At 38.7% G+C, this 22,506-nt stretch overlaps 1 protein-coding gene across 1 annotated transcript in view; it reads right to left on the minus strand.

Moving 5' to 3' along the window:
* The window catches only part of cntnap2b (contactin associated protein 2b), a 51,951-nt gene extending 30,597 nt beyond the window's left edge, over positions 1-21,354 (minus strand). The window contains exons 1-11 of the mRNA XM_028020616.1: positions 20,974-21,354; positions 19,281-19,391; positions 16,711-16,904; positions 13,003-13,150; positions 12,532-12,735; positions 12,249-12,433; positions 10,712-10,855; positions 8,558-8,816; positions 2,571-2,720; positions 1,671-1,833; positions 1,378-1,484 (exon numbers count right to left, since the gene is read on the minus strand). Of these exons, the coding sequence (XP_027876417.1) occupies positions 1,378-1,484; positions 1,671-1,833; positions 2,571-2,720; positions 8,558-8,816; positions 10,712-10,855; positions 12,249-12,433; positions 12,532-12,735; positions 13,003-13,150; positions 16,711-16,904; positions 19,281-19,391; positions 20,974-21,052 (1,744 nt within the window). The 5' untranslated portion in view covers positions 21,053-21,354. The remainder of the gene's footprint in view (positions 1-1,377; positions 1,485-1,670; positions 1,834-2,570; positions 2,721-8,557; positions 8,817-10,711; positions 10,856-12,248; positions 12,434-12,531; positions 12,736-13,002; positions 13,151-16,710; positions 16,905-19,280; positions 19,392-20,973) is intronic.
* Positions 21,355-22,506: the final 1,152 nt, after the last annotated feature.

The raw sequence follows: 22,506 nt of genomic DNA on the forward strand, positions 1-22,506 counted from the left end.
AGTCTTCTACAACCTCTATCGATCCCCAAAGTCCCTGGTCACACATTTCCATCGACTTTGTCACTGGACTCCCAGTTTCTAATGAATCAAGAACTCGAATCCACCCTCAGGTGCTTCACTTCTACAAAACCGTCTGATTGGAGTCAGTACATCCCCTGGGTTGAATATGGACATAACTCACACATTTCTACTGCTACTGGTTTTTCTCCTTTTGAAGTTTCCCTAGGCTACCAACTACCACTGTTTCCTTCTGATGAAAAAGAGATCTTCGTGAAATCTTTCCAACATTGCATCCGCAGCTGCAAAAATATCTGGAACAGAACCATCACCGCCCTCAATCACACCACTGAACAAAACCGACGCTATGCTCACTGCAAGAGAACACAGTATTCGCCCAGAGAAAAGATTTGGCTTTCTGCTGATAACATCCCTCTTAAATCCATGTCCAAAGAATTCTCCCCCAGGTTCTACAAAATTGAAAAGGTCATCAGTCCGACTCCTCCTCCCATCATCCCTTCGCATCCATCCCACTTTCCACATTTCTCAAATCAAACCTGTTCAGACCAGCAGTAAGATCGCTCCTCACAAGAAGTTACCTGTCCGCCCTCTCCCATCCACCTCCAATTAACTCTCCGTCTGGATCTCACACTGGAACCTGGAACATCTCAAGGACAAAGAGGCAAAGAGACCACTACCCCAGTGATCACAGTAAATCCCCTCTGGTGGAAACGCATCACCACACCAAGTAAGATCAGTACATTTGTTCACTTGTCCGATACCCCTTCAACTCACCATCTCTCTCCCACTGTCTTCTGAGAACCAATGACCTGGACTTCCATCCACAGGACAAGAACCACACAATTTCACATTTCAACATTGTCAAAATAAACTATCTGCTTTCCTCTTCTCCTGATTGTGTTCTGTATGTGGGCAAAAAGACTTGAACCCAACATAACAGCACTCAATTCTATTGTGTTTTATCTGCGCTTTATGAATACTGCACAGCACTTTGGTACAGTTAATATGTGTTTTTAAAGTGCTTTATGAATAAAATTGACATTGACAAATCCTCCAAGTCTTTGTGGTCAGAAAACATCTCAAGTTTTGCTATTTCTTATATTACAATCCAAAGAGACATGGTGAAATGACAATATTTTAACCTAGATATGCCACAGGTATGAATAGTTTTGGCCCTTTGTGTTGAGCATCCTGAAGTAGCTCTGCTTTTCACAATGGTTTTGTGTACTAATTACTTAAAGCCTCTAAATAAATGTACTTTTTGTCATGACTGTCATTCTGGATCAGGCATCTCTTAACAGAATTACAATTCACAAAATATTTGACATGCAGTTCTAGGTGATCTGTGTGTGAACTTACATGTATGGCATGTTGCTCCAGAGTAGCCAGTACCACTGCAATTGCAGCTGAATGTATCCCACGTCTGGGAGCATTTCCCTCCATGCTCACAGTGGTTGGGAACACACCTGTCCTCACACATGGCAGTAGGAAAATAATGTGAAGTCGGCAAGAACTCTGCTCTTTCCAAATCATAAGAGGAGATGCAGGATCACAGCGCTCTAACCAAGTTTTAAGCCTAAAGCCTCCGGGTGATCAGGTATTCACTAAAATTTCCCAAATTTGTATTTTTACAGTACTTCTCAGAAATATACCTGTCTATAATTGCACACATATCCAGGCTAACATTTTCGAAGGTTCCAATGTGACCCTCCTCCACAGCCCGCAGGTCCACCAGGTGGTCATCTATGTGGATCATCTGAATGCAGCCCTGGAAAGAGCGCTGTAGTGACCAAATGCTAGTGTGTGGAAAGTAGCCTGAAGACGGTAAAAAAAGGAGAAACACCATCATTAGTAAATTCTGTAAATTTTGAAATAGAAAACATATTAACCAACAAACAGCTTTGTGAACCTGTGAGCAGAAATATGCAACATAGAGCTGAAAGCAACCCACCAAAATAACTCATTCAGAACATCCCTAATGGTCTTGAAAGTGTGGCACTATTACAAGAGTCTGAGTCCAAATCTGCTGAAATTTAAATCAGGTTTAAGGAAAGAGATGATGCAGCATCAAAGCTATCAAACTACTTTCAGCAGAATCAAAAACAGCTTTCACTTGCTTAACATTTTCTACAACGTACCCACCACTGACAGGTGGGGGAAAATAATGATATTCTAAAACACTTAAGTATCCTTAAGAATGATACAAATCATATACATTTAAATATTCTCCAAACTTAGGAGAGAGATTGACTCATTCAAATACTAAAAAATATATCAAATACTAATTGTTGGCTTGTTACTGAACCTGAAAGTTTTTTTTAGCTGTGGTCACTGTCACTGTGTTTTTGTTTCTGTAGTTTCTAGTAATAATTTTGAGACGCTAAAGTCAAAAGCAAAAGACCCAAAACAGAAAACCATATCTGAATCATTTCAGAGTGCCATTTTCTATTACTTTACTTTCCTTTCACATTCAAACTGTGTACATAGAAGTGACTCTTATGAGAAAATACTGGAAAGTAAATCATCATCCTTTTTAAATCATCATCAATCACCTCCAAAGTAGTAGGTTCCTCCTGTCTTGATCTGGCCAGGAATAGCAGTCCTAACAGTAGATGCTTCATCTCCATCTACTGTCAGCATGGCATAGTTGTCCAGTGCATTTAAATGGACACTGTGCCACTGGCCATCATTCAGACCTATACCTAAAAGGTGAAAATATGATTTTATTTGAACATTGAAGTATCACAATTAATCAACAGGATTAAAAATGAAAAACCTGCTGTGATTATAACCAAGGGGGAAAGTAGTTTTAAAGTCTTGCCAGTACTATGACGAAAATCGTCAGTGGCTCATTGTGCAAACCAAAACAAAATCATGAATATTTTACTATCCTATAGGCCAATGGTCACCAACCCCCGGGCCGCGGACCGGTACGTGGACCAATTGGTACTGGGCCGCACAAGAAATAATTAAATATTTCCGTATTATGTATTATTTGAGTCTGGACGGATCTTTTATTTTGAAAATCCTTTAATCAGATTCTTTCGGTGCGCCAACATTGAGCCCACAAGCAGCAAAATGAGTAAGAAACAGATCAGATGTCTTTGCAAAGGGGAAAAGACCCAGAGAAGAGACAGGAGAATGGATTTACCCCGGTAGGTTATTCTCACATTACCAGCCCGCTCTAAATAATACGCGGTGACCGGCTCGCTGATGAGGCAATGAAGCCTTCAAACTGCTTCGCCATGTAGAGACCAAGCACCCTGTGCATAAGCAACACTGCGGGTGTCGTTGTCTCCCAGATGGGACCGTCTCGTTGCAGAAAAACAAGCTCTCATTAATTTGTTGTTATTGTGAGTAAAACTTTTCCAGAAAATAAACGGTTTGTTTTTGTTGTGCATCTTTATCTTATTTTGAAGGGATGTTTAAACGTTACCATAACAACTAGAGACCATTTACATTTATTGATGTAATTACAGTTTGTCTAATTTGTCCTTTAAGTTTTTTACCAAACCTGAACTTTTACTTGAATTTGTTTTGAATAAAGTTACTCAGTTACATTTGAAATTATATCCATTTCAAATCAAACACCAGCATAACAGCATTTATCTTTCGACTGGGTTTGCATTAAGATCTCATGGTGTTGCATCAATTGGAAGACAGAGTAAGAAGAAACTATAAAGTTTAGTTCAAGTTAACTTCTGAGAAAAAGAAAACCCCTCACTGAATTTAATGCATCAAGTTAACTGTAAGTATGAGAAAGGCAACAGCTACAGTACAGACCAAAAGTTTGGACACACCTTTCTAATTCAATGGGTTTTCTTTATTTTCATGACTATTTATAAGGCAAGAAATCCCACTTATTAACCTGACAGGGCACACCTATGAAGTGAAAACCATTTCAGGTGACGACCTCTTGAAGCTCATCAAGAAAATGCAGAGTGTGTGCAAAGCAGTAATCACAGCAAAAGGTTGCTACTTTGAAGAAACTAGAATATAAGGGCTATTTTCAGTTGTTTTACACTTTTTTGTTTAGTGCATATTTCCACATGTGTTATTCATAGTTTTGATGCCTTCAGTGTGAATCTACAATGTCATGAAAATAAAGGAAACTCATTGAATTAAAAGGTGTGTCCAAACTTTTGGTCTGTACTGTATATCAGACATTGTCGACTTGAATATTTTAGCAACAAATGTAAATGTCAATTTTATCAGGTACCTGTGATTATTATTTGTATTGACTAAAACTGAAAACAGAAAATCAGGTACTTAGTTTGGAGTCAGTTATTTAAAACTATTATATAGGAGGGACAAACAGCTGACATAAAATATTGAAAATTAATGTCCAATTAAAAATACACATAACATTTTCTGTTGCTTTTTAATTTATAAATGTGCTCTCTTAAATAAAAATAGTTTGAGACCAATATCTTCTTATTTCCTTTGTGATGAGCATTGTGACAGCCTCCTGCTGTGTTGCACTGTGGCCTTTTAACTGTTATTCAAAGAAGGTCTTGGAGATGTGAGGCGCTTATGATCAAGTGTCCACCTGGACCATATATAAGGAGCACTTGTTCCATTCATGGCAGATGAATGGAACTGGACTGGATCTGGTCCTGGATCTGGCCCTGGACCAGATCCAGAGGTGGAGCTGGAACCAGAAGGGGTGGGTCACTTGACACAGTGTGGGAACCAGTTCGGATAGACCGCATATAGAGGCATCGCTTGACCGTACCTGGAAATGGATGCCGGGACCTGTGGGTCGAACCAGTCCATGACTGAGGGAGATCTGTACCAGACAGAGGACCAGACCGAAAGGAGGACACGCGGGTGCAGAGGCTGCCGCCCACTTCCCCTAGACATTGTTTTAATAAAAGCCTTTAAAGGGCTTAAAATGATTCATGGTGTCATGTCCCCTCAGTTTCTTGTTGTGGTGATCTGAGCATGGCCGTAACAGCACAAAGGAAATTATTATTACATGCAGTGCTGGGCTGTGAGGGCCAACAGGGCCTTCTCTCCTAGCCCCTAGAAAACTGAAACGAAAACGTGTAAAAAGTTTTAATCATATTTAATTTTATCTATAATTTATTTTTTATTCTACAAACAAATTGCTTATTGGTATTACTGAGGTTTCATTTTATTTTCCTACTTTAAAAAGTGCCTCAAACACATCTGGCGAGCTGCTCCACCTCAGGATCTGCTGTAAAATTTCTGTTTTGCTGTTTAACTTGGCGTATTTTTATTTATTTGCTTAATGGAAGCCTGTGGCTTGGGGTGGTGCATAGTTTTTGCACCGTCCTGCATGACGTGTGTATTGTTCAGGTATAGTTGACATCTATTGAAGACCCTGACTGGAACCTCATGGCATACTGATTATATTACTAACTTTACTTGTATTTAAGTGCACATTTTTATCAAAACCAACTTCTGCATCACTGTCTTTTCTTTTGAACAAGTTATTGTTTTCTGCACTTTTGTCAGGTTTTGATATTGCTTGAATTAAAAATTCACTGTCCCCAGGTATTTTCCTGGTTTTTATTTTAAAGTTTATGAATGATAAGTGATTTATTGTTCATCTTGTTCCAGTGCGAGCAGCATGTTTTATGTCTGTGGACCACTTGTATAAAATGTTCCAGTCCATAGATCAAACACACAAATCCGATCAGCAAGCACAGTCTTTTGGAAGAAGACGTGCGTGCCATACACTATCGTTTAAAACCAATGAAATCTCCGGTCAAGTTAATAAGCAGTTGTTTTTGAGGTGTGTTGTGTTGTTTTAATTGAACAAACTAATATAAAACACAACTAGATAATCACTGTTTGCTTTTAAATGGGACATTTTGTAACCAGCAGACAGACGTAAACATAGCGGAGAACGGTTTGAAGGCTGGTGACAAAAGCTACAAGCTCCGGGAGGGAGCAGGTGGAGGAGAGAGAGAGAGATGCCTGGAGTGAGAGGATCCATCACGCAATACAGACAGTTCAGAAAGAATTTGGAATGAGAAAAAAACTGTGAACAGATTAAGTTGTGTATTAGACTGCCTATTTCAAAGCAGATCTATTCTGACTCAAAGTGCAGTCGTTCTAAATGATGGCCTTATTGCAGTCGTCCTCCCAGTACTGCGTACCAGCTCAGAATCTTTTAAAAGTACTGGCTTACTTTCACCCCTGATAATAACCACTTATGTTCAGATATTCTGGTGACAAGTCAGAGTCTGGCTCATTGAAGGTGCCTTCATTGCTCTATGCTGCGTTAATCAGCATGGAGCCTACAAGAGTCCATGCTTCCATCATTCCTGCAGCATACATTTTCTGTTTTTCTGGTATCAGAAGGGTTTCTCCTCATGTGGTTTTTGAGGATCCAAAATTTTCAATGAAAAATTTCTTATGTCACAGAATGTTGATGAGGCCAAGACTCATATCTCCATGCAGCATCAAAACTTGCCACATTGCCATAGTATACCTGGGAAGTTTCAGAAAATTCTAAATGTACCAATATAAGCAACCAGTAGTGCCATAGATCACAGGCACGTGCAGAGGGGGGAGCGAGGGGGCTTGAGCCCCTGCCCTTTTTATCCTTGATACCCCTAGTGCCCTTTTTGAGTTTTTTATTTTTTTTCAAAACATTTTTTATTTTTAATCTGTATCAGAAGGCCTGTTTGTGCCCCTCAGCAATAATATTTACCTAAATATAATAATTTAGTAAAAATAAACTAGTCTGGCTGCCCTCAGTCTAATAATGACTCTCAGAGCCTCCATGTTGTTCAGACTCCGGGTCCATGGTGAGGAGAAGGCGGATCTGTGTCCTCTAACTATCAAATTATGGGCAAGAATATTTTTTCATACACTGGTTTGTGAATAAAAACGTAGGTCTGATGCTGACGTTAGAAAAACTGTTTCTATTTATATTTTCATAATCATCCTTGCAATAGCGGGACAAAACCCGCCTCGCTTCTAAACACAGAAATGCTTCGGTTGCAGAGAAAACGTTTGACTTCAACTTCATCATTCTGCTAAATGCCCGGTTCACTACAGGCAGTCTGAGTCGGTCCCACTGACAGATAGACAGATGTCTGTCGTTATATCAGACATCCTGATATAAGACACGGTACCGACTGTCACCGCGAGTCGCAACTCAGATCAAAGCCCCAGTACCACCAGTACCACCACAACAGAGAGCAGGTGGTACCACCCAGTACCGGGTGGTACCACCTGCTCTCTGTTGTCTCTATTGTCAAGATAGTTTGATAGTTTCATCAAACTATCAAACTTGACAATTGATCTTGACAATTAATCTTGACAATCAAACTATCAAGATGATTCTTTAAACTTTTACAAAGTAAACTTCCTAATTAAATCCTAAATGTACTATTTATTTTTCTCAGCTGAATGCATTAAATAAAATGTATTAACATTGTCATTCTCTATAAATGATGCTTCGTGTTTAGATCTATGGTCTGTGTTACAATTAAACCATTTCTAGGGGCCCCTGAGTGTCTGGAGGCCCCTGAATGGCCCCTACCAGCAGCTACTGAGTTTTCTTTGCCTTGATATTCCAGTCTTATAATTCTAGGTCTCACAGGTGTTAACATCAAACTGTTATATAGAGTTAACCCCTTTGAGTTTTTTGGATCTATGAATCAGTCTGCAGCCAAGTTGTTCTAGAGGTTAAATAGATATTATTAGGGCTTAATTAGTAAAATGGCAGCAATTTTGCTTATTTCATAACTTCATAACCAGAAACCTTCTCTCCTCTCGTCTGTTTATCAGCTACAGTCTCAGATCAACTCACCCCTCCAGGACTGTCAGCAGCAGAAACAGAAACTTTTTACCTGTTGGGGAAAATATAGACTATATTTGCTTTGCATTTCATGATGGCAATGGTATGGTAGGATCCAATTAGATTCTTGATTAATATGGGTTGTTGATATGTTGCTGTACTGAGTTTTTGTTCAATGTGCCCCCTTTTTAAATTTGAGCCCTTGCCCCTCCATAGGTCTCTGCACGGCCCTGGTAGATCAGACATGAAAGTGGAGTAATATAATCTTAAGAATATCAAGCTTAACACCATCTGTCCACATAAAACTTTCATGGTAAAATATTTAAGTATCCGTAACACACATGCAACACAATGAGAGAAAACAGCGGCAAAGCTGGCCGTTGACCCTTTTTAGCTCTAACAGTCATGAGTCTACTCTTTCTAGGAGGAGTCTTTTCCTAGGAGTGAATCTTGAGGTAGTTCTGCAGCCCAAAGCTACTGTAGAACACACAGAGGAATGGCCGCAGGCCCAACCTGTTGTCAAGAAAGAATCACTCGATCCTCACCGTACATAAGATTATTGGTCAGTGATTTCCTACAGCACAACCAGTCACAAAATCTCATAGTTTAGCAGAGATCTTCTATATAAACCTATTTTCATCAAATTTAATAAAATAATCAATCAATCCAGCTTTCACTTGTTTCCACTTGCTGTCTGCAACACGAGCCAAGCAACCAAAAGTTTTTCCAAGGCCATTCTAAACACAGAGCTGAGCTCACCTGATGAAATGTCAATACGTGTGCTCCTCTTCTGTGTCACGTTCATGTAGACAGTGATCTTTCCTTCAATCAGTAACAGCTCCAACCAACCCTCAGCCAGCTGTGTGAACATCAGCACTCCATTGGGGTTCCACGTCCTGAAAGACAGACTTACTGAAAGAGTGTCACTGTCCCTCTGACCCGGCAGCCGCAGGAAGGATGTGGAGTTGAAGTAGACAGGAAAAGAGCTGGATTCAGCACAGGTGAATGTCAGGTTACGCTGCAGTGAAACATAAATCCAATGGTAGAAAAATTAGCTGCAAGAAATAACCATAAAAGGCAAAACAAACCACTTCCTGCTTCCTAAGTGCTTATGATTCAGTGTTCTTCCACTCGTGTCTTTATTTTTTTTTAAAACAGTCTTTGACCGAGTGAGTCAATCTGACCATCAGGCCTCTTGACTACAACTGTGAACAGGTATCCTTTAGGATGCATCTCCCTGAATACCTCTCATTTTGAACTGCAAATCCAAACAAACCAACTGGCAAAGAAAACAATACAAAATATTAAGTAGTAGGAATTCCACAGCGGGTCATTATTGCTTCTAACTAGCTTATAAAAATCAATACACGCTCATCTAAGTCATGTGTTGATTGAGTCATGTGAAATGTGAAATTGACTCCACTGTGAGATTATCACAGTGGAGGAACCATAATTGATTTAAAGAGCCATTGCCGTTTCACTGTACCGGCCGTGTGTACTTAGACTCAAGGATCAAATCAGTGTTTGAGTCTCTCACAAAGCAAATTGTTTTGGAAATGTTTTTGTTAACTGGCTTTTACCTGCGAATGGAACTCAAAACGTGCCAAATTCTCAGGACAAATTCAAGGATTATATTATCCAGCACTAATTAAAAAGGCAGCTTTTAGAGACTTATGATGCTAACCCTATACCACAGCAACTGTCACATTGTGTAATGGTGCTCCAATACTGACATTTCACCTGCTGCAGTGTACAGCAAAGCGGTGATGTGTGTGTGAGCAGCTACAGGTAGCATCTGAGCAGCAGTGGTGAGCTTGGAGAGTTTTTTTTAACCCAGAGGTAAGGCTGGGCAATAAATCAATAACAATATGTATAGACGGGGCGTGGTGTGGTGGCGCAGGGGGTTAGCACACCCCACGTTTGGAGGCCTTAGTCCTCGACGCGGACGTCGCAGGTTCGACTCCCGGTCCCTTTACCGCATGTCTTCCCCCCTCTCCTCACCCTCCTTCCTGTCTGCCTACTGTCGAAAAAATACGAGCCACTAACGCCGCAAAAACTCTTCAGAGAAAAAAATGGAAAAACAACAACAAAAACCAATATGTATAGACATGTAATCAACTTAACAATAAACTGTTCAATAATTTCATTGAACTCTGATCCAGAAGTGCACAGTATTCTTTGGGATGTAGGCAGAGGAAAGGAAAGAATTTAGATGCTCAACCTCTTATGGCCAGCTGAGTAAGCAAAGTGGTGACTAACTTGTATATGTGTTCACCATAAATGATTCAAATAGTCCACACGTCTCCATGTCAACGTTCTGCAGAGGCCTGCTAATGAACCATCATTTGATTCAGGTGTGATGATCAGGGGAAAAAAACTAAGGCATTGGTTTGAGGACGTACTGTGCAGGACTGTCATTAACTATCCTGGTGCTGCACTTACGCACTTAAGAATTCCATTTTTGGAAATTTGGTCATAAATAAAGATAAAGTTTTGATGTTTCTTGTCATTCTTATTCTAGTCAAAATTGTCCATATATGCATCTTAATGAATCAAAAATTAGATTTTCTCCCCACCAAAAACACTGACAGAAGTTTAAAATGGTTACACATTCAGCACCAACCCATCAATTTCCTGTGTATACATGTCCTTTGCAGTTTATTTATATAGCTATATACTGTAACATATTCACTGAAATGAAGTGTCTATCTTTTTTTCATAAATTCACACCTTAGACACACCAGAGAGACTTTGTCGGGTTTGTTTGAAAGATTTTGAGAAGCACGTTTAATATTTGGAAAATGTTAAGGCTGATATCTCCTAATATGGCTATAAAAATACCTCATCATTGCCTTTTGCTTTTCAAACAAAATGTTAAACAAGAAACATGCAAGAAAAAGTAGGGACTCTTACAAAGCTGGAGGTGTCCACCTTCTTCCTGCGCACCAAGCTGGTGATGTTGTCTCCGTTGTAGGTGATGCCTTCCATGCAGCCAGCAAAGTTCTCTTTGCCACCTAAACTCATTCTTGCAGATTCAGAAAGTCCTCCAAAGGTAAGCTGAGAAAACACACAGCACAGTTTGGATTGTAGTCACTAAACACGTGTAAACTCATTTAAAATGAAACATGCCAAGAGTGTGATCAGTGAACGTGTGAAATTCACCACACAAGTGAAAAATGACATTTAAATACAGCTCTGGAAAAAATTAAGAGACCACTTGAAATTATCAGTTTCTCTAATTTTACTTTTTATAGGTATATGTTTTGAGTAAAATGAATATTGTTCTTTTATTCTATGATCTACTGACATGTCTCTGAAATTCAAAGCATAGATTTAGTGTTTTTTTTTTTCAAAAAATAAGAAATGGTCAAAATAATGAAAAAGATGCAGTGTTTTCAGACCTCAAGTAATGCAAAGAAAACAAGTTCATATTAATTTAGAAACAACAATACTAATGTTTTAATTCGAGAAGAGTTCAGAAATCATTATTTGGTGGAACAAGTTTTTAATGAGGTTCAGTGCAGCAGTCTCTTAATTTTTTTCCAGAGATATATGTTGATAGACAAAGAGGAAAATAAATATCAAAAACATTTTTGAAATAGCTTTTTAGATAACAATTTTTTTAAATGTATGACTTGGGCCAAACATTGGGATTCCTTCCACAAACATCTGATTTGACACATTTGAGTTAATTGGAGTCACACCTGTCTGAACGTAAACAGACTGAACAATGCTTTCAAATACAGATTAAAAGATGAGAGAAGAGAGTCAGACTGGTGTGCTCTGTGGTAAATTTTGCTTTTAAAAAACACGGCAACGAACGTTTAGATTAAAACCAGGTAGTATGTAGACTTATGGATAGTACTTCTTGTAATGATGAATTGTCCTTCCAATGAAAGAACAACTAATTTAGACTTAACATTTCTAAAACTGAGATGCTTTGTTTGAGACAATAAAAGATTGTTTTTAATAAAAAAATTGTCTTTAACATTTTTAGGACAATGTGCATTTTGACATTCCCAGCTCACAAATCGCCATGGAGATGAACAATTAAATGTGTCCAAATCCGTACAATTTGGACACAGTGAAAAAACTACCAGTTAAACACCTCCCCCGAACTCACAATTTAGCACTGTATCACTATCACATAGCAAAATAAATACCACATGACCAACTCCTTCCTTCCCCCTCACAAACATATGTTTGTTTCTTATCTGACCAATACCAATATAGAACAAAACAACTTTCGTTGGCCGATTCTGATATGAATGCAGATAAAAAAAATATGCACCCTAAAGGAAACCACAAAAAAATTAACTTTATAGAATTTTCTGCACATCAACCATTCTTTCTATATGACATAGTTAATGATGATGAAAGAGAAAAAGGTTTAAGAGTGAATAAAATGGATCCCTGGGGTGCTTGACAGCATACCTCATGGACAGTTTACCTCATAGTCGAGGTCCAGGTGCTCAAACTCTCCATTAGTCCTGAACTGTTGAGTTCGGTGGTCCAATGTAAAATTTATATTTCTACGGTAACGCTCAATGACAACAGAGTGCCAGTGACCATCATCTAATAAGCTTCCACTGGTTACAGAGGTGTGACCCTTAATCAGATTGTACTGACTGCTACCTGGAGAAAAGCAACACAAACAACAGAGGTGATAAACAGCCCACAAGTCATTTCTGAAAGATAATATATACAGTCCTTTCACCTTTTAATGTTCCTACCTAAGTTGATGCTCAGCTCCATTGTTGCCCTGTGAAGCTGCAGCAGGATGTAGTCTCCTTGCTGTCCCTCCCCATAAAGCAGCACACCGTCTCTGGCTGTGGTTTTAAACTTTAGAGAAATAACATCCTTCACAGTTTTCATCTTTTTACTCCTGAAGCGATAAGAGATGATGCTATGGCCATCAAAACTGATTACATCAGCCCCTTAGAGACATAGGAAAAAGAGTCTAATTCAATATTTTGCATAAAGAATTAATCTGGCATCACAAACCAGAAAATGTCTAAGAGTGCTAACCTAAGAGTGTTGGCAGTTATTGATAAATCAGTTCTGTTTTATATGAAAAATCTCCAGGTACTTTAAGGATTAAAGGGCCTTGTTAATTTTCAGCAATACACAATAACTGTATTATATTCAGTCTATCACATTTCACAATTTTTACATTGTTTGTTCCTTTGTGCATTTCTACTTACAATATGAGCAGCCATAGAGTTCCAAGCGGACTCCAATCCGCCCCTTTTGGCTCCAGTACAGTGGGATGAAGCGGATGTAGCGGGCCACTATGGCATGTTGTAATTCTTCACGTACAACATCGTCACTGTTATTATTCCCCTTAAATGTCTGAAACATGTGATTAATATTAGGCTGTTTTATTTTCTCTCATTTTTCTGGTGCAATAAAATACATTTCCATTCTTGTGTTTTGTTCCTTTTGGATGAAGGATTTCAAGGTCTTAGAAATTTTTACTTGGATGACCTGGAAATACTGTTCTGTTACATGACATCAAGGTCATTAATAACAAGAATCTTGATGTTAAAGGTTCTTCGTAACTATCCACCAGCCTTTTGATGACTTAGAAAAATTAAATTTTTGGGTTGAGACTGCTGAACTAAGTGATAAAAGTCCCTCGTCAGGTCCTTGTAAGTCAGTACAGTAATGTATCAGACTGACAATTATGACCTGCAGTCACATAGCAGTATATGTGAGAAAATATTGCTATCAGAGTAAACGGAGAGCTCAAATTTCTGCAATCTCTGGCTGAGGCAAGGTGTCCTCAGCACATTAGACAGTAAAAGAAATTAATTTATTGAGACTAGTTTTAAATCCTCCACAATTAAAGAACTACTGAATATTTTCTTAAGTTTCTGAAATTTGATAGGACCACAGCAAATAAAAGTTGGAATATAGTGAAAAAGCCCAATGCTTTGTCACTAATTTCAAAATTTTAAACTTATGTTTTATGTAGATTAATTCCACATAGAGTAAAATATTTTATTCCTGTAGTTTCTGTTGCAATAAATTATATTGTATTTCTATTTCTTGTAATTAGATGATTGGCGTCTTTTTTGTTTTATTGCAACAGTAGTGCTGACTGGAACTATAAATGAGACCATCTATTTCAAAGTTCTTTATTATTAGATTCTTAAAAAGTAATTTTTTTATGAAAGACTTACCAGTTACCAGTTAGAGTTCTGTTACACATTATCACTTAGTAGTCATTACACGGTGTTCCAAATTATTATGCAAGTGATATTTTCTCAGATTTTCTTAAATGGTCAATGCAAATGATGGCCAGTATAATTTTCAAGTCATGAACTACTACAGTATACAGTGAACCCTCGCTATAACGCAGTTCACCTTTCACGGTCTCGCTGCTTTGCGGACTTTTTTGTGCAGCTTTTTTTTTTTTTTTCACAGTGCACTGTGTTCTGCGTCCTGATTGGCTAAACAGTCTCCGCGCTTCTTCTCTACCTGTGTGCCAATAACGTTACGGTATTTAAATATTTTGGCTAATATTTTTGCCCAGAAGAAAAAAAAGAGCGACAACAACTATCGATAACTATGTTCTTCTCTCGAAAAAACACACCTGCACCACAGACTTCAGAAGAAAAAGACACTAGAGAGCGGAGTCAGGCCGCAGAGTCACAGTCAGAGGAAGAGTGAAATACGCGAGTCACAATTTGTCCTACTGAATTTCGTATTGATGATTAAAATGATTATTTTACTGTAGCTATTTGTAAGAAAGCGTTCTATTTGTTAAAAAAATGCTTGGTCCTGAAAACAGGTTTTGTTTTTTGGTTTCAATGTAGAGTATTTAATTATGCTGTATAATAACTGTAAAAAAATAAAGGTAACTACTTCACGGATTTCGCCTATCACGGGTTATTTTTGGAACGCAACCCCCGCGAAAAACGAGGGTTCACTGTAAATCAAATTTTACTGAACAAAGCTCCCATGAGAACAGTATTTATTTTCAAAAATAAAAAACTCAAAATGCAGTTCCAAATTATTATGCACAGCAGATTTTCTAAACATTTTATGGTTTACAAAGAACTGCAAACACTCATTATTTGAATGTGCAGCATTAAAATCAAAAGCTATTTCAATCAAAAACATCCTAACAGACCGAGTTCCATGTTAACATTGGACCTTCTTTGATATCACAGCACAATTCTTGATCCATTGAACTTGTGAGTTTGTGGAAAGTTTCTGCTTGAATTTCTTTGCACGATGTCAGAAAACCTTCCCAGAGCTGCTGGTTTGATATGAACTGCGTTCCACCCTCAGATCTTCTGCTTGAGGAAACTCCAAAGGTTCTCAATAGAGTTGAGGTCAGAGGAGGATGGTGACCACACCATGAGTTTCTCCCCTTTTATGCCCATAGTAGCCAATGACACAATGGTATTTCTTGCAGGATGAGATGGTGGATTGTCATGCATGAGGATGATTTTGCTACGGAAAGTACGGCTCTTCTTTTTGAACCATGACAGAAAGTGATCAGTCAGAAACTCCATATACTTTGCTGAGGTCATTTTCACACCTTTGGGGACTCTGAAGGGGCCGAATAGCTCTCTCTCTCTCTCTCTCCCCATGATTTCTGCCCAAAGCTTGATTCCATCACCTCCTTACTGACGTCACAGCTGTGCTGGGACATGGTGGCCATCCACCACCAATCCACTACTGTGTCCATCTGTACCATCCAGAGTTGCACAGCAGTCATCAGTGAACAAGTCTGGCCCACTGCCACCATTTCTGCTTGTGAGCTCTGGTTAGGGCTGGCCAAATAGTAATTTCATGCACCGCAAGCCTCTGGAGCAGGGGTTTCAAACTCCAGTCCTCGAGGGCTGCAGTCCTGCAACTTTTAGATGTGCCTCTGCTGCACCACACCTGAATAGAATAATTAGGCCATTAGCAAGGCTGGGAGAACTGATCTACACAAGCAGGAGGTAATTAAGTCATTTCATTCCAGCGTTTTGTACCTGTGGCACATCTAAAAACTGCAGGACTGCGGCCCTTGAGGACTGGAGTTTGAGACCCCTGCCTGGAGGATCCTCCACCTTGAGGTTCCAGAGGCACCAGCAGCTTCAAATAACTTTTTGCTGCTTTGTAATGGCATTTTAACAGCTGCTCTCTTAATCCGATGAATTTGTCTAACAAAAACCTTCCTGCTTCAGTTTTCGTTAAATATCGAATGTTTTCATACCTTGTCATACGGCACTACACTATCTGATCATTTTCATCAGCATAGAGATCCTTTCTCTTTCCCATATTGCTTGAAACCTGTGGCCTGCTTAATAATGTGGAACATCCTACTTAAGTAGATTTTCTTTAATTGAGCTTCTCAATCAACCAAACTAATCAACCAGCTCTCTGAAAATAATTATAGTGATTCAAAGAGCCCTGACACACAATACCATCTATACATTTAATAGCACCACAAAAAATTTAATCTTTATGGCACTTAAATCCAATTTGCATAATAATTTTGAACACAATGTATTTCAGAACAAAATACATTGTTTAACAGATCATGCAGCATAATTATTGTGTGGGGTTTAGAGACAGAATGTTAACTCTGCTAGAGGGTTACAGTTACTAAAGTAGCTACACTTTATTTTGTTTGTTATTATGATTGAACCATATTTCTGATGGCTTTTGATATTTGTTTGTAATGAATTGGAGATATTTTAGGATAATTGGAATTAATATGGATTTTAATTGGGTGCACTTAAATTAAACCTGTTTTTGCTTAAAGAATGAGATGACACTTGCTGTAAATTTGATGTTATATCAATAAAATGAGCTAACTTAATTTAAAATAAAACTGTTCAAACTACATGTGTCTCTGTGTGACAAGACTGTGCTTTTTTCTGCAAATAAAATTTTCATTTTAATCTTACCCAAATGTTTCCATCCTTTAAATATGGCCTCCAGTTGTTGGCTATGTCACTGTAGAGCAGCTGGTACTGACTTGTCCAATCTGAGCTTCTGTAGCGCCCCTGAGTTGCTATGGAAACTACTTGCTTCCTAGAGCCCAGGTCTACCTGCAGCCACTGGTAACGATTTGTATCCAAAGGTGACCAGCCTCCAGCACCTGGTGTTGGGTTGTTCAGAGTGAGAAATGTTAAAAGCAGGGGAGGAAGAATTTTTTATATAATTTATCCACTTCTACAGTGGACTCAGGTATGACTCAGTTTCCACAAAGATTTTTGGTGTTTTTATCAAATCTATTTGTCTTCCCTTAACTAATGGCTCTAGTCTCATTGCTATGGAGCTCATGAACATTTTATCTCTGCTTTCAACAAATTCACTGTTGCTACAATCAAGGCCAAAAACACAAACTCCTGACAATAGCCTTGGCTGAATCAATCTAACCATTGACCAGTGAGTGGGCTACAATAAACTGAATTGGCAATAGGCAAGCTCCAGATCCATGTGTTTATACATAGCTAAAAAAACCATAACGTCTAGGAAAAAAAATATTTCTAACCATATTTACACTTTCTTTTAGTGGTTTTTCTGACACGAGTGATCTTTATTTACAGTTTCCATGCAGCAAAGGTCCAAGGGTTGGGAACTGAACTCCAGACAGGGGTGTCCGCTTTACCTATATGTCACTTACCACTCTAAGCTCCAGGTCTAGAGATTGGAGAGCTTCTTTATCATCTCTCAGATTTAAGTTGAGACTCTGGCTTATCCTCTCCAAAACAATAATACTTTGAGTCAGGAAAAGCTTGTTGGAGAATTTAAAACCAGCCACTGGCAAGCAAAGAACATAAAAAAACAATCTCAATTTGAGTACTTCACTAACATCTCGTTTTGAGATGTGCGTCTTCTTTCAAGCCAAGTCAGAGAAACATGACAAATCTCCTGTCAATATGGAGAAACAGATAATTAAAACATATTTTGTTGAACTCACTTTACTGTGGATATATACTTCTAATCAACAGTCTACATCTGAGTGAGAAGTCATGATGGTATGATAAATTATTTAGTAACTGGATCCTGAAATGAATTGTCATCTGTGGTAGATTCTGGCTTTTTTTTGTCTTAAGTGAGGCAGACTACTGTCCTGGCCCTAGACCAGTGTTCCTCAATTCCGGTCCTCAGGGACCATTGCCTTGCATATTTAAGTGTGTTCCTTTTCCAGATCACCTGATTCAAATGATTGCATGCAATCAAGTACTGCAGAAGAATGACTTATTAAAGTTAGGTGTGTGGCAGTAGGGAAATGCCGTTCTACTGAACGGCATGTTTCAGACTACTGTCCCTGAAGACCGGAACTGAGAAACATTGCCCTGGACCGATCAAAGTCATAAACATAGAAAGCAGTATCAACATCTTCTGAGGTTTTCTCAATAGAAATTTCAAACACAACATTTACTGACATTTATCACAGACTAAACCTCCAGTAGTACAGAAGTACTAAAGATCTAATGCTGCAAGTAGTCAGGTCAAACCTTAGTGGAAAACATTAAAAGCGCAAGGGGGCAGAGAATACAACATCCATTCATGTTTTAGACAGAACATAAGCTCTATCCTGTCCCATGTCCAGTTACATAAGCCTTTATACAGGATTGCCACTTTGGATTATTTCATACCATCCTGTGTTTGGAATGTTTCACAAAACACTGAGGAGTTAAAATCGATCTATCAATGTTGTACCTCCAATTCACCACCAGGGGTATTAATAAACCCACAGCCACTATGAACTATAAGGCGTAATGCCATTGCAAAAAAGGTGAGATGTAGAGCAAAGCAGGCAACAATAACTGTTCAGTCTGTGAGTGAACTCAGTGCAGAGACATGCATTATATGTCTGACTTCAGCAATGTGCAAACAATTGATTGTTAAATATTACAGTGAAAATACTAATTATAATGAGCCCCCATTTTACTCAGGTTTCTCTAATGTCCCTGCCACCCGCTTTGAGTATTAGTTGCTGCAGCAGGTGAGGTGCGGGGTATTGGTCCAAGAGGATGAGGGTTCAAACCCTTTGTAAGACAAACATCGTTGATATTAGGCATACATGATTGTAAAAACTGTGAACTTCCATTTAACTAGTTAACTATATGACATGAGAACAGAATTGAAATGTATAGAGACTACTGTACATATTGCAGCCTCCCTTTCCAAGCAGTCCCTCCTGTTGCTGTACTCACATTGAAATCACAATGGTATTTAGAATAATTATGCAGCTTTACATTAAACTGGACTAAATATAGAAGATGTAGGCTAGTGGCATCTGCTCCCTGCTCTACTGTTTTTAATTGTCTCTGCTCTCGGATCCATTAAGAATATTAAAATATCACCCCTACAAACTTAAAGAAAGACACCCTCATCTTAAACCAATTACGTAAGCAAAAACTTCAATAAAACAGTAGATATAAAGAATGAACATTCTTAGAAAGGGAATCAATCTTCGCACAGCATCAGGAATTGCAAAGTGCTTGACATTACACTGCCATACCTTGCATTCTGTTGAGTTTAGCAAAAGCGGCTGCATATCCTCTGCCATATTCTGATGAGCTGTTGAAGGATTTGATGGGAAGGGGTGTCACCAAGCTGTCATCACACTTCCCTAAACCAGCAAGATAAAAAATAAAGGCAAAGATCACCTTAAACAGTAAGTTGTCTATTCTGTAATAGCAGTTGCAAGGTGAAACAGAAATCATCTACACACCAAATAAAGAAAGTAAACATTGACATTTTATCACAAAGACTGAAATTTCAGGTTACTAGAATCAGAATATAAAAGAACTTTCTCACCAACAAAATTACACTTACATTTTGGCTAATAAAAACAGTCTAACTTCTGACATGTTTTCAAAATAGTTTTGAGCAATTAACTTTTTTCAAGCTTGTCTTTTGCTGTTGAAACAGAGGGTTGAAGTTATATCTGAGCTGCTAAGGAGGCTGGTTACAGAGCAAAGGAAAACTTACTCCACACTACAGGCTCTGGAGAAAATAGAGTGGCTGAACTCTGGAAGGTTATCATTGTTGTTACAGAACAAAGTGAAAAACCTTTCCTATTCACTTTATAAGAATGTAGAAGTGTAAAGGTGATAACAAAAGGCAAAACTGATTGCATATTTTGTTTCCTGATTTATCCTATTCACACATCAACTGAATAAGTTCAACCCAGTCCATATCCAGGTAGTCTTTCTTCTTCATAAAATTCAGGAAACCGCAAATAAATATTGTTATGGATTCTGTCTTTTCCTCTGTCTCTTTTAGCCTCTTATCTGCTTACAGCACATGCTGCAGCTTATATAACCATGTTTATGTGTGACTGCTGGCAGTCATATGTAAACAGACTGAAACTGATTAGACTACCCTTTAGGGAGGGTACAGATTGCAGAGAAGAATAAATAGCTAACTCACGCTACAATCTTTGCCTCACTTGGTTACATCCATAAGGTGAGCTAACTGTGGCCCCTCGCTGGACGGTGAATGTAACTCTCTATCTGATCCATTTCTATGACATGTATGGCTTGTAACATTTGATCATTTCCTGGCATTGAAGCCTGTTTTTATATATAACTAAATCTCATTATTTCTCAAGGTAATTACACTGAGGGCTTCTGGTCTGGTTCTGAAACTGGTTAACGAACCTTGGTGGTGCACAGAGACAAAAATGAATTAAATCCAACAATATCATGAATAAATTGACTAACCGATAAATGAAGCCTATATGATACATACTTATAGGATATAATGTAAACAGCACTGTCGGGGATGTTTATAGCAGGTATGCCAATGATCTAAGCAGAAATAGAGGGCCCAAAACCAAATTTCGTTAGGGCGCCATGGAGGATTGAGCAGGTGTTCTAACTATCTGTGCTACCCATCAAAATCTGACGAGGTACACCGATATAGATTTTCGCAGGGGAACCGAATAGCGCACAAGACCGGCCCTGCCTCTGTGTTTTCTACGGGAAGCAGCTTCTGCTTCTCTCGTCCTTGATGAATGAAAGTATCGCGCGGTTGGTGATGCTGGGCCGCTGATCTCGTTCAACGGACCACCCTGCATAGTCCGCTGCTCTGTTCTCAACACACAAAAAAACTGTCTTCATATGTCGCAGGGAAAAACTCTGTGTGTGTGCGTGTGTGAGAGAGACACACACAGAAGGAGAGAGAGAGATAAATGATAATATACTTACGGGATGTTGACCATGCGCCATTAGATGTGATGATGAGAGACGTAACTAGCAGCATTAACATCCCAGTCAAAGCGGACATCTTCACAGAAAAGGAAACAAAGACGAAAACTGAGTGGTTCCAGGTGTCTCTCCCCGCCCCCCGCTGTGTGTTGATAACACAACAGACTTCGTTTTCTCTCTGCGATGAAACAGAATGGATGTCTGCCTCGCTTAGCTTGGTGCCTATTGCTTTGTTTCCCCCTAACAAACACCAAAAACCCACGAAAGATTGGTCCACACCGTCCAATCTCCGTCCAGACCGCTGTCGGGCTGCGGCTCCATTGTCAGGCAGACAGGCAAAGAGACAGAAGGTGTCCAACGTAAGTAAAGGACACCATCCACCCCTACCTCCTTACGGTATGGTACAGCCCATGATGTATAACAATACTAAAGCTCCTGAAGGGCTCAGATGCAGGACGCGCCGAGATGTTCTCACAATACATAAAAAGAGGGGGTTTAAGCTCTGCAAGATGTAAGACAAAGAACTGTTAAGATTTAACACATCAAGAATACGAGTCAGAAAAGAAAAACTAGACCTGGCTGCAAAGGGTTTCTATAAACATAAGAACATGAGTCCATTAAACTACATAGAGTTCACAGCTACACTTTGAGAGGTCGAACTTGACTTGAGGTTATTTTATACTAACATAAAAAAGAAAGTTGTGATATGTGAAACCGTTATTTTAATTGTAAAAACGTTCCCTGGCATAAGTCGATATAATGGCTTCATGTTGACTACATCACCTATATTCAAAATCAAAATAAAAAATACTTTATTGATTCCAAAGAGAACATAATATTATTTATCCTGTTGCATGTCAGTTTGTTGATCTTCACAGCATTCTGGAACCAGCATTCTGGTTCCATCAATAACGTGTTCGGTTGGTGCCATCTAGTGGCGGAATTTAGGTATTATATTTAAGAGTCTGCCATTGTTTGATGAAGTCATAAAAATGATTCTTTTAATGACTTCTTAGGACAAGGTAGAAAATACAAAGCATGGTTTTCTCTCAGTAACACTGCAACTTCTTAAAGACTAAGTTGGTCTTTGAAAACACTGTTGCTTTCAAAGACTAGTGATGGCCAAATTTAGCCTCCAGAAGCAATGAACCTTTCCAGCTCTTTGCTTTCCCCAAAGGTTCATTACTCTTTGTCATTCGTTCCTCACCAGCGACATCTGCTGCTGAAACTGCAATAGCTTCGTCACTCAGATATAAATCATACTTCAACAAATTAGCAATATTGTCACAAAGTTTTTGTCAAACTCATGTTTAGTAACAGGAGAGTCAATTAAATCCTATTTAACTTAAAGATTTTGATATTTTTAAGTTACTAAAATGATTTGTAGAAAAACTAATCCTGGAATATGTTGACTGTCAGAAGGTAGGTAGTTAATTTTATTTATATCAATCAATCAATCAAATTTTATTTGTATAGCACATTTCAGCAGCAAGGCATTTCAAAGTGCTGTACATCATTACAAACACAGGAACA

The sequence above is a fragment of the Xiphophorus couchianus genome, chromosome 6, assembly GCF_001444195.1.
Source record: "Xiphophorus couchianus chromosome 6, X_couchianus-1.0, whole genome shotgun sequence".
NCBI classification, from domain to species: domain Eukaryota; kingdom Metazoa; phylum Chordata; class Actinopteri; order Cyprinodontiformes; family Poeciliidae; genus Xiphophorus; species Xiphophorus couchianus.